Below are 13,474 nucleotides of genomic sequence, written 5' to 3' on the forward strand. Positions count from 1 at the left end.
TCTTTTGTTCTGTTGACAACAGTTATTACAATTAATTCATTTTGTGATTGGTATTTGCACTGAGTGACAAGGTGTTATTTTACCTCAGTAAAAGTTAAAATGGTAATACCTACATGCGAAATAACACTGAGTTTGCTATCACTCACTCAATAAAAGAAAAGCCTCTCTTCAGAAATGCCTGCTCAGCCACCACTCCTGCAAACCTGAAGTATTAGCATGAGGCTTCTTCCTCTCCTCTTTCCCCAGATTTTTTTTTTTGCTCTTCTAAAAGTTTCTTTGGGGGGAAAAAAGAAAAAAAAAAAAGTTGTCTCCTTTCTGCTAAAAGACAACAAAACATAAGTGAACACAGCAAAAGGCCTCCAACCACTCAGCTGCATCTTGGGGCGAGATCCTCGCAGTAGATACAGGCTGCCTGCCCAGGGGTGGCATTGCCGAGGGCAGGACACAGTGTCCTGCGGGCTGAGTCCCACCAGCTGGACTGCAGCAGGGGCTGCCACAGGCAGGGAGCGGTTCTTGGGGCCGGCGGGCCGACAGCATCCCCTCCGTCGGGGTGGGAGAGGGGCAAGCCCAGCCATGAGCACAGTGGCAGGACGCTCTCCATGCCATGCTGCCACGGCAGCGATAAGAAGGCGAGTCCTTCATCCCCGAGGCTGCAGTGCTCTGTGCTGGTGGGATGCTGTCTGCCCACCCCCAGCACGGCACGCAACAGCAGACTTGCTGCAGTCCCGCTCCTTGCAGGGTCATAGGAGGCATCAAGCCCCGCACACTCCCAGGTGGGAAGAGGAGGGTCTCCTGCCGCTCGAGGCAGGGCAAGGTGCCAGGCAGACGCTGGTGCTGCGTGAGCCATGGAGCTCAAAGCAACAGCTGCAAGTTACCGGCCTTCGGGGCTACTTCAGACGCTGCTGAGACCTGCCCATCTCGCGTGCCACGAGGCAAGACCTGTGCGGAGGCTGGGAGACCCTGAAACCTGTGGAGCTGCACTGTACCACCAGAGAAGCTGAGACCCACCACAACGACCAATTTCAGACCCAGCACAGCCACACCTGGATCCGGCCCCTCTCTATGAAACATCTGTACATGTCTGCGTATGGAGGGGGCGGCTTAGCTGGCCGGCAGACCCTCAGCTGCCCATTTTTAGCACAAGAAAGACAAAACAAGGAGCCAGGAGCATTAGGTGATATAAATTTTACCTTTTGTAGCAGGATCCAGCAAACCAAGGAAAGTTTGCAGCGCTAGCAAATGGCAAATAACCCATTAGCTATGGATAGTTCAGCACGTCTCTACTTTTATTATAAGTTAGCCTCACTAAACCATTGACTTAACAGAGAATCGTTATAAATCCCCATTTTGAATTTTTTTATTAGCAGTATTTATCACCTTCTCAAAATCAATCCTATATTTTTAAATTAAAACAAATGACTACTTGTACTGCAATCAATATTAGTACATTTCCCTTTTTTAAAAGGAGAAAAAATGGAATACAAAGAAATGTCCTTCTTTGGCTGCATCAATCCAATTTCAATATAATTCAATATTTAATAAATATAATCCTCCGTGTCTGTGCAGGGAAACATCATAAAAAATGCAAAAGGTTTCCTGGTCTCCACTAACTTGCATGAAACAAAGTGTTTCCTTATTCCTTCCATAAATACTGCAGTCTTACACTACTGGCTTTTTCTTCCTGCGTATTAGAAAGAGTTTGCTCTGATTATCTATAAGAAAGGAGGTTTACATATTTCATGATTAAAAATCCAAAATGCTACCTACCATCTCCAAAAAAATTACCATCTTCATCTCTTTGTACTTCTTTGGCTTGTTGTTTTTGAAAGGGCAAAAAAGAAAAACCTTATATAATACCTAATTTGTACATCTGTGCTTTCCCTCTGACTTGTGTAGGCACCATATGTTTTTAATTATCATAATAGCCTTAAAGAACCTGTTCAGTGGGAAACACATATGATCCTTTTATTACTGGTTTGTAATTTAAACAGTTTTAACAGAAAAGGTCTGGCTATAAGGGACTGAGAGGCACAAAGGTCTAAAAACCCTGTTATTGACCTCTGAAAGCATGAGTTCAGATCCCACCCACTGAGGTGGGACCCGGCTCTCCCGCCTCTGACAGAGGTAATCAGTCGCATGTGAAACAGCTCTTCGGGACCTTAAAAGACATAATCTCCAATCTCAAATGACTCGATGTTTCAGTCAGCGGCTGACACAATGAAACCGGGGTCTATAAACATTATCGCGCACCCGATCTGCGCTTTCTTCTCCCTGGCGAAGGCTCGCAGAGCGATGGTGCCGTAGGAGAAGCCCTATGAATGCCAGAAGCCCAGAATTTCAGCAATTCTCATTAGTTGTTGCCCTTTCAAATTCCTGGTTTTGTCCTTTATGCAAATGCAAGACTGGTGAGCATGCCAGTCTCCCAGCCACGGGAAACAGTCAGATATTCGGAGGTAGGAATTAAATTTAACAAGTTCAATTCACTCCTGATTCTGGACATCTAAACACATAATCAGTCTGATAATGTTATTAATTATCATTCAAGCGACAACCTTTGACACTGGCATGCTCCCACAACCTCCCTACTCCAATAACTCAAACAGAAAATCGTTGGCATGAAAACCCACAGTCTTATGAACAGAAATTGCAAATAAGCAGGCACTGAACATACAACTGGGAGTGAGCAAAATCCCCCTTTTCAGAGAGAAAGCAGAGGCTCGCACAATAGCTCAGTCACTTGACCCAAAATGAAATTCTGCACAACTTCATCCCAAAACTGATAATTTATACCCCAAACAAAGAGCTGTGGGGAGAAGAGGGTGGGGAAGGGAGCCTAGCTAAAATTACACTGAGGCTGGAAGTCGTTACGGCTCCATCTCGGGAGATGGATGGTGTCCTCATTAGAATGAAACTTTATTTAGACAGACGGACGGAATCCTTATTAGAACATTAGGCTGAAAAGTTTAAATGTCAGGGAATACAAAATTAAGATTTTGCAAATAAATGCTGACTGGGAGGAAAAAACTTAGAGCTCCCCGTACAGATCCCACTGGAGACACTTAGGAAAAATGAAATCACTCAGGAATAGCAATCTCCCGTGCCAATCCAACCCTTCAAGGGTATTCTTGGAAAACTCTGTTTCACAAAAGCCAAAGGAGATCCCTCTTCTTGGGCAAAGTGGTTTCCACGTGTGATCTGATGCTATCGGCTCCCTCCCTGGCAGCACACTGAGCCCAGAGGGAAGGGAGGACTCAGGAGCTGCCTCCTCCCACCACCCGTTTCGGGAGGAGCCCACCCAGAGGAGGACATGCTGATGTTGTAAACCCATTTCCAGCTGCACAGAGCCCAAAACCTGCGAACCGGCCATTCCTTGCCCTTCCCTGTCTCACTCCCTGTCCCCAGGCCCTCTGCTTTCTCCAGGGAAACTCAGGTATTTTGCAGTGATGGAAAGACAGCTTAATTATCTTGCATACAAAAAAGATGGTCATTGTTTTCTGTTTTACCTGAAAGCTAATGGATCTTGGGATACCAGACGTGGATGCTCAAAATCCCCTCTGGAGCCTTTCTGGAGATTTGTCGTCTCTTGGTTGCCTTTGGTGCACACCGGTCTCTGCCGAGGTAATATGCGAGCTATTGCACACTAAAAGCAGATTTTTGAGAGAGGAAGTGCATGCACACACACATACACTCACACCCACCCAGACACCCTCCACCCCCTCGTCCTGCACCTTGCTTGCAGGTCCTGCTCCAAAGCGCAGTGACCTGAGGAGGAACTTCTCATCTCACAGGCTTCGGTGATTCAGGTAGAAAAGGCAAGGCAGGATTTGCTCTTGAGAGAGGCACAGCACTGCAGAGCTCTGCATGGCGCGGCCCTTGTCCTCTCATCCCAGGGTCACGGGAAAGAGCCGTGGGTGCTGCTGTCCCCCGCGCTTTGCTGAGACAGACCCAGGCAGCCGGTGAGACGGACATGCCGACGGAGGCAGCCGTCTCCACTGGCCTCACCAGAGCTCCCTGTTCTTCCTGGATGCAGCGATTCTCACGTGGCACAGGGTCACCCACCTGCATGTCACAGGCTTGTCCCCTTTGCCAGGCTCTAGGCCTCCACATTGAACTTTCTACTTGGGCCAGAAGGGGATGCTTATGGAAATAGAGTTTCTGCTGGGATTAAACAAATTTTAAAAAAAATTCTTGCATTTGATCTTCTATATAAATAAAGATTTCTGTCTTTGGGTTTTGGGTGGTTTTTTTTCAGTATGAATCCAGTGAAAATCTAGTTCTCCTATCCCACAGCTTCACCCACAAAATCATCAGGATGAAGTTTTCTGGTGAAACAGAAGTGCTCGGTGTTTAACTTGCAGCATGGGGAGGATGGCAGGGAACACCACGCATTGCAATCGCACAACCAGAGGACAACTACTCAGCAGGCAAGCCCTGCTCTCGCACGGACATGTTTGTGTATCTTTCACACCACCTTCTAAGCAACTGACTCTGCCAGGCACCAGCAAAGGAGGGAGCACCGACATACCCCACCAGAAGGTATCTCCTTGCCTTTGGAAAGACACACAGTATCCATCCATCTGTTGAATTCATGTCGACCACCACCAAGTAAAGTCAGCCCAGGGACCCTTCATGCTATAGGTCTCAGGCAAAGTGCTTCCACCTTGTCCTCTTCTTCTCCCATACACATACGAACACAATTCTACCTTAAGAGAAATCCCAGTTCTGGGCCCGAGAAAACTCTTTCTTTTTCTATTTAAGGATCCTCCTTTCACGGTAAGGATCCTCCAAATTTCCAAAAAGTGGATAACAACAATACCACTGTGATCCCATCTGTACACAGCAATGGCACTGTAATGCATAGAGCATAAAACACCAAATTCCCACAGACAGCATCTGTCTTACTACAAACAATGGACCATTATCTTGTAAATAATTCTGATTAAGCTGCAGCATTTTCCCCAAACAAACAGTAGGGGAGCAGAGGGTGAGGATTTTTCTAGTGGGAGTGCCGGTTTTCTCCTTCCCCAGCACTGACACTCCGTTTTTTATTCAACTGATTGGCCCCCTCCCCTCCCCGCTCTGTCCCCCATGGCTTGGTTTTCATCTTCTGACCTTATCCAGCTGTCAATCATTTCGGCAAGTAAAGAGGGAGCCGTCATGTTAATGGGATTCCCACCTCCATCCTTTGGGAAAGCTTTTCTGGTTTGTTTTTCTTCTTTTTCACCCCAACATACAGTTATATAATGATTAGTGAATACACCCATATAAACCCTCCTGTTATTAAACAGTTCTCGTGTTAGGGGATGGAAAAATCAGTCGCACTGCTGGGTGCATGTTGGTGCCTGTCACAGTTTGGGGATGTCTGGTTGTGCCGGTGATGCGTCTTGGTGCATTTGGCATCTGGGTGAAGGTGGCATGGGAGCAGACTTTGCTGGGCAAAAGCTGCCATCCTCTCCAAACTCTCAGCAGGGACAGCAGAGCCCTCAGCTCCCCACGGTGGGGAGCGGGGCTGGGGGCTCACCAGCCCGTGCCAGCAGGGTACCTGCACCCACAGGAGCACCACGCTGTGCTCCTCCGCACTCCAACTGGCAGGTTAAACCAGCAACAGGTTTACCGGGAAGATTTGAAAGGATTTTAAAAAAACGCAAGCGCACAGACCAGAACAGGGTTAGCCGTGCAAAGGGACAAGTGAAACAAGACATAATTAGGTCTAACGTGGTCCTTTCTCCTAAGGTCCACAAACTGATCTACGTGGCAGCTGTGAACTGAGGAGAGCCCCTGAGAAATCCTGAATTTCATCTTTAACCTGTTCATTTCAATGCACAAACCTTTTCTTATATGTCTCTCTTGATAAATGTCACATCTCTATATGGCTGAAGTGCTGGTTTCCCTTCCCTGCATCCTCTTAACTTGCCTTGTTATATATGTGAGCTGTTCGGGATCAAACACACTTCCTGGCTTGAATACAAAAAAAAAAAAAAAAAAGCAGCAAGGACTAATCTAGGATGGTAACGTTGAAAAGCAGGCAATAAAAATTTTACCTTACAAGTAGCGAATTGAAGTCACTGCCATTCAATTAAAAAACACACAACAGCCAGTTCCACCACTGGATTGGCGAGCGCGAGCAGGAACGCCGGGACGTGCTGAGCACTGCAGGGACCGAACACTGAGCATCATGCTGATGCTGAAAAGGAGGGGACAAACCGTGGCAGACAGCGTGGCAAGTCCTTGGTCCTGACAAGGGCCTGCTCGCACAGGCACAGGACAGGAGGACCGGCAGGCTGGCGGTGGGCTGGGGGCCGAGCAACCCACCAGGCACGTTGCTGAGCCATCACCTGCCTTGGGCGCCGGTGCTGTGTGGCTCCACAACACGTCTGCGGCTGGAGTGCTGTGGCCATGGTCAAAAAACGGCGGCTCAACCCAGCTGGCACTCTGAAGAGCCCCGAGGTCAAAATTCATGGATTTGGTGGAAAGACATTAAGGCCAAAATATGGCGAAGCTCCTGCAGGCGCAGAGCCCCCGAGTGCCGGCCGCTTGGCGCAGGTAGGGGCTGAGGCTGAAGGCAGGTTTCAGCACCGGGTTCGCCGCGCTGTGCCGCTCAGGAAGCCAGGCTCACGAACGCTGCTGGGATATTGAAGGGATATACACACCCAACACATATTTTCAATGTGTGTTTATTTTCATCAATAAATTTTTATAGCTTACTGTAGTTATATCAGAGAAGGAAGCATTTATACACTGAGGACTTATATAATGTTCTTCATCTTCAAAGTGCTTTACAAACATTAATTAATTCATTTATCCTCACAGCACTCCTAACAGAGAGATAAGTACTATTATTTTCCATTTCACAATGGAGAATCCAAAGCGCAAAACTTATTTTTTTCCATGGTCAGTGAGTGAATCACAGGTAGACCTGCAGGAGGAGTGAGGGCTGCCAGCTTCTGAACGTGAGCCCCCCTCCCCAAATCTTATTTAAAAGACTCGTGTTCTGCCAGAATCATGGCACATACCGGGATATGCCTTGGATTTTTCCTTCAGTAAGAGATAATTAAGGAACAATTCCCTCTCTGATCCCCAGCATGGCATGCTATTTTCTACCCCACTGTTGCTCTGCAAGCTGAACAATGGCTGTTCTATGCAGGGAACGGCGCTACAGACGCCCCGGATCAGAGGGGATCGGCTTAAAGAAACTTGCTGGCCTGCGTCTCGCTCCACGGACAATGGGGCGGGCTAGGCGGCTTGGGTGCGAATGCCTGAGATGGGGGCGGCTTCAGGAACACCTGTTTGTAAATGGCAGTGCTCCGGGCAGGGGCATCTGTTAGCTGAAGTCACTCACATCCAGCATACCCATCTAGAAATTTAAAGTAGTAGGAAAATTGTTGCGGTTTCCGGTATTTGGTCTCAATCCTAAGCATATTCCTTTTACATTCGTGCAGGGGGGATGTATAGTGCTCCTAGTTCACCTCTGTGGTGCTGCTGTAAATAAACCTCTTTCCTGTCCGCTCCTTGCCAGCAAACATGCGGCTGCTTCAAATGGCAATAACAGTTACTGTGAGCTTGAAAGGCTCAATTTCAAGGCATCTCAAAAAGTAAAATTGTGACCCAGTTTTCTAAGGAACTATTCAGATCAGAGAACTTAAATCAACATTGGGGATGACAAACTAGGAAAAAAAATCCTAATTTTATAATTTCTGAGAGAGACACGTTTCACCTCTTGCAATCCTTGTTAGTGAAGACCTTACCCACCCTGGGTTTTTTCCCACTAGTTTATGTTTTGACAATAATAAAAATGCACAAACCCCCAAACCTTCTAGGTAATTTCCTCGCCCAGAAAAGACACATTCATTAGGAAAATAAACTGCCAACTTAAGCCATGGCATATTGCGGACGACATGACCACGTGCTACTGGGGAAAGGCCCGTACCTAGACGTTGCTTTGGAACAACCAGAACAATTGTTTAGTGCGAAATGTTTTTTGCATATGACTCATCAACCCTTGAAAACAGGATTTCTCATATAATACAAGTGCTGACACAGCCTTCACTTGAGTGGTGTGACTGCAGCTGTATAATTACAACTTTAGATTTGATGTTATGGACCTTAGGTTACACCGTTCAGACAAATGCTCCATTGTATTAGAGAGATATTTTTTCCTTAGTCATATTGCCCACAGGACAATAAGGAATATATTCACAGTTCACTACATAGAAGTTTAGGCATGTAACAGCCAGCGGTATTACACAAGATGAGCTTATACCCTATGGGGGTTAAATGGATTCATAATTGCCACTTTTTCTTGTCTTTTTTTTTCTTTGCTCCTAGTTGATACTTTTTTGGAAGTGCTCTCCAAATAAAAGGAAGAACAATCTCACACTGAGTCTGGATAAATGTTACAGTTGTCTCACAAATGCTGTATTATTTCTAGCCCTTCCAAAATAATATAATTGTCCTACTGCTGAACTACAGATTTTTCTCAGTATGACACAGAACACTAAAATGTCAGGTCCTGACTCATGGTGTTTTGGTGGAATAAATAAAAAGTACCAATATGCTATTCAAAACTGACAGTACTAATGAAGATGTGGCACTGGGAGCCCTAGTCATGTTTTCCTTTAGCTTCCATTGTGTACTCAGCCGTGCACCGAACAACAGGCCACCTCTTATGGGTCCCATCCTGGAAACACTTACCATAGACCTGAGTGATACTACCGGGACTGATGCGACTGGTTGCTTGTTATCCTATGCTTGCTTTATCTTGAGTGAATCGTACGCGGGTCTGAGGAGGGAGGCTAGTCTCAGGACGCTTACCGCACGTTCTTTCCATGGGAAACAAAAAGGAGAGTTCAGTGCTATCTGCAGTATTGAAGACTGTGACGTAAGGCTAGGCAAGATTAACCAAGAAAGATCACTCACGGGCTGTACGTTCCTGGTATTTCTCCACTGGGATAGACGTTGTATACCCACTACTTGCTAAAGCTATATTTCCAGCTGCAGGACTGGACCCAAATACGTAGCTCACCCTGGCCAAGCACCCAGGCACTAATACTTATACACTTAATCTATCCCACATTACTCATTTTCAACCCAGTGGCCTCCACAAAAATTTCTGCTGGATTTTAATAGTGACAGAGGAGAAACAGGTCCCACATTCCCAAGATATTTTCTGTGACAGAGGAAACAAGTCTAATGCCCCTCCTTATATACCTGCCTAACCATACATGGCACCATTCTAACGACAAACCACTCCTTCCTTAGAAGACTGCATTTTTAATAAATATCCTTTACAAGGCCAACAAGTAGCTTTGCAGAGTCTGCCTCTCAAAGCATCAAACAACTGTGGATTGCATGAGTGGTCTTTGGTCTACCAAAAGGTACAACAGTTTCTCAGAGAGTTTTCTTGAATGAATTAACAAAATGACTCAAAACTGCACTAATGGTTAACAGCTTTTTTTTTATTAGCAACACTGAGATAAGTTATTGAAGCATTTTAGTATTGTTTTACATTCCATTCAGAAGTGACCTAACTTGTAACTCCATATACATTTAAAGATATAGTTTGACACTTATTCAGAAAGCAACAATTATTAAAACTTACATACCTTCATTACCAGGAAACCTTAATATATTTTCTAATTACTTCCAACAATACTCTATTCCAAAGCACATGATAACCCACTAGAAGTTTACACATTTCACTTCAATCACAGGTTTTAAATCGTGGATGTCAGAGTGCTGTTCATTGAATTTTACTGTCTTTCTTGGTTAATATTGGAAAACCTGGCACAATATATTAAGCTAGAAATATTGCTTAAAGTATATGAAAAAAGATAACTACAGTATTTTTTCCTGCTAAAGCATTACAAAATACAGGACCATTAAAAACTCAAATAGAAATGACAATAAATAACCTTAAAAATGTTAAGAGAATTTTCACTCATACTAAAGTCCATTCCCTAAGCTTGCCAAACACATAAATAACAGAACATATTCAGGACCTCTATTTTTGTACTATTATGATGGTTTGTTATATATTGTGGATGTATTGTGTATACATATATTAATGCTTACACTTAAGGTATATTTTTTTTTCTTTGCTGAAACAATTAATAAGCCTCAGGTAATTATTTATCCCTGGTACTACAAGTATCTAGATAGGTGGGAGCAAACCTCAGACATTCCAGATATGCAATACTGTGCATAATAAGATCATCTCTGCATAAAGATATCCTAAGTTCCTTAGATTACAAAGATGAATTTGGTTATTTATTTCTGAAAGCCTGTAACGTAAAATTATAATTGCTGTCAAATTAATTGTTTAAAATTGGCCTCATAATAGGTATTAATTGTACACTTAGTTTTGACTTACAAGGATGTCTAAATTGTTCGTGTTTATGAGTAGTTATCGGAAATACTATACCTCTGACACAAGAATATATATTCCTGAACCAAAACACAAACCAGAGCATTGTCTCACTTTGGAAAGGTCTGGAAACATCTCTATGCCTCTGCCTAATCCTAAATTATAATTTAAATTTGACCTGGATATGACAAAAACAATAAGAATATATTATTTGGGAGATGAAACTTAGAGTAAAATCATACAGCTCTAAGCTTACATCATTATTTTGTCTCTGCAAAGAAAAGAAAAGCCTTTCTGTGCTAGGGATTTGCCTTGGTGCGGCTGGCCACTGAAGTCTGAAATCAAGGCACATACCAAGGCCTCCTTTTGCAAACACAATCCCCCTTTCAGATCTGGTGCTAGGAGGGACTGAATGCCTCCAGTTTCACTGGGAATAGAAGGTACTCAGCACTTAGCTGTATCAGATATTTTAGGGGTTAATTTCCAGAAACATAAATGGAATGGGAATGTTGCACCGCAATGTGAAAAATGGTAAGAAATAAAAGTTTTCAACAGTAAACAAAACGGTGATACCGAACTTATCACCTGACCGATTTCTGATACAACAAAATACAATCAAATTAAATTACATGAATATAGCAATGAAGTTTGAAGTCAAAGAAACATAGGACCTGGTTCTGCAATCCTTAGTCATGTAAGTAGTCCCACTCATCGAGAATGAGGGATGCAAGATTGGGTCCTTAGCTTCTGCTTAGGAAGTCAATGTTGATTCAGACAGTATCTTTTCTAGCCAAAAATATGCAGCAAAAGGAAAGTAACATAAACAAGGCTAAATGTCAACAGTGTTTGCAGACTTACAGACACCATCCATTTGTTTGTACTGAAATGACTAGCGAACCATTTGGCAAATACAATGCTATTCACAGACCGGCCCTTTTATCCAGCAACACAAACTTCACTGGATCACTGGCATTCCCAGTTAATTAAAAAAAGGAAGCAAACCATATGAGTTTGGTTTGATATTGCCATGCAAATGGCACTGCGACATCCAGAAGTGCGGCTGAAACCCAGGCGTGGGGCCGAGGTGCTGATCCTGTTCAGCAGTGCAGTTCATACACTAAAAGCAGGCCTTGGACCTCCTAACTGAAACTAAAGAAATCTCTTCAAAATCACCCTAATGGGGTAAAGAAAAGTCTGCAGTAAAACTTCCATATCAGTTCATTCTGCCTTGAAGGAAAAGAATATTCTGGTTACTCCTTCAACTGCAGATCAGGACAAAATGTTGGGTTACTTAAGTGCATTACAAGATACTTTAAATGGGCAGGAGTACTAAAATTTGCTGCAGTAGGATGACCTTCCATTGCCTTGTAGCTGTCCTAGAGCTTGGATATATCAGGCCGTTTGCTTCTGTTTAATACAGATTTTCTCATTTAAAAGAGCTGCAATAAGGATTCAAGTGAAGCCACCACAAACAATTAAAAATCTTTTTCTGTATTTTATATGTTGGTGGTAGTTCTGAAAGGGTTAGCATTATAATCTTTTTGGTTTTGACACCTGTGGCAATAAGCGATTTACAACAACTAAATTCACTATTTAAACATGGGGGTAGAGCACTATAATTATGTGACAATAAAGTTGTAATAATCCGCCACAATCGATCTTCCCCTTGCCCAGCCCTCTTGTCTGTGCTGCAGTTCCACATTTGGAAGGTATTTCAAAAAGTTATAATGCTGAACATTTTAATAATTCTGTGCAATGTTGAACGCTTTCTGCTTCAAAGGAAACTGAAAGTGCTCAGCCCTTTGCAGGATCAGAACTCCAAAGCTGCTACCATACATCAGAAAGGCCCTGCCCTGTTTTCATACAGTGAAAGAAGTGATAATGGGGAGGAGCCTATGCAGGAGAAAACAGCACTAATTGCAGAGGAAAGCAAGCATGAATGGAAGCAAATTAGATTTATACAGACAACATTGAACTAATACTTTTGGACATCATTAAGTGTGGGTTCAAGAGCACTAACCCGTTAAGCAACCAGCTAACGCCCAGGACTATCTCTGGCCAATAGTTCTGTAGCCCGCCAGCTCTTCTTTGAAAGCCTAAGTACTTCCCAAGCACAAAAGGCAAGTAGGGAAATTTTACCATCTTACACACAAAGCAGAAAAATTTAAAGGGGAGGAGAGAGAGAAAGGAAAGGGTCTTGTCATAAGTAGATGCTGCACAAATCACGTGTAAATCAATGACTTGGAACAGGAGGTAGAACATTATTGCGATACAACTCCATGTATATGGGAAGACAAGCAGAGAAAGAGAAAAGCATAAAGGGAAAGGAAAACAGATCTTCCAAAACTTAAATACAAAGTAGGTCTAGAACCTCCGAGCATAACTTCTCGAATGAACAAGGGCTGTGAAAGCAGAGTACACGGATGCTCAACACAGCTACCAAGCCATGGAGCCATTGCCCCGGGCTTCCCCTCCACGCTGGGCTACTGGCTGCCAAGCAGCAAGGAAAGGCATGTCGTCTTCTTAGAAACTGCATGGTAGCAAACATTAAAATGATCGGCTCCTAGGTATAGTCACTTGAGACTCCAAAACCAAGTACAGGTCAGGAGTAACTCTAAAGTCATCAATGGTATTTTTTTCTTTCTTTCTGTTCTTTCCTATTCTGCTATGTATGTAAAGGAGAAATATTACAAAAAGTTGTGACTTTTTTTTTCTCAGCAGCATTTTGACATGGAAATTTCTGTATTATGCAGTAATTATGGTTCTTTCCTAATTGTGTCTTTCACCCTACAGCCTGAAGCATGATAGGAGTACAAATGAATTATGTGTACATCATCAGTCTCTCTCATTCTACATATAGGGAAACTGAGGACTACTTCCCCCATGGGTGGTGACTTTCCAAAACAACAATGTAAGTTGGTGGCATTCTCCTCTAGAAATTAAATCCTTTTCATGCCAAGATTTGTGCTTAAATACTGACCCATTATCTTAAGGTAAAATCTGCCAACTAAAAATGATCCACGTGAATCACTGAAAATCCCAGCCTGTTTTTATGCAGCCAGAAATTTAACTCAATTAGCGTGGCAAATCAAAGATGCAATCTCAGCTAAC

At 43.6% G+C, this 13,474-nt stretch overlaps 1 protein-coding gene across 2 annotated transcripts in view; it reads right to left on the reverse strand.

Moving 5' to 3' along the window:
- Window positions 1-13,474, reverse strand: part of ZNF536 (zinc finger protein 536) — a 250,025-nt gene that overhangs the window by 108,027 nt on the left and 128,524 nt on the right. The window contains exon 6 of one of the 2 annotated variants that reach the window (XM_050904239.1): window positions 9,444-11,149. The exons of the other annotated variant lie outside the window; for it this stretch is intronic. Within the exon in view, the coding sequence (XP_050760196.1) occupies window positions 11,115-11,149 (35 nt within the window). The 3' untranslated portion in view covers window positions 9,444-11,114. Of the gene's footprint in view, window positions 1-9,443; window positions 11,150-13,474 lie in introns of those variants that run through there. 2 annotated transcript variants of the gene reach the window in all.

The sequence above is a fragment of the Gymnogyps californianus genome, chromosome 12 (genome assembly GCF_018139145.2).
Source record: "Gymnogyps californianus isolate 813 chromosome 12, ASM1813914v2, whole genome shotgun sequence".
In the NCBI taxonomy this organism is placed as follows: Eukaryota; Metazoa; Chordata; class Aves; order Accipitriformes; family Cathartidae; genus Gymnogyps; species Gymnogyps californianus.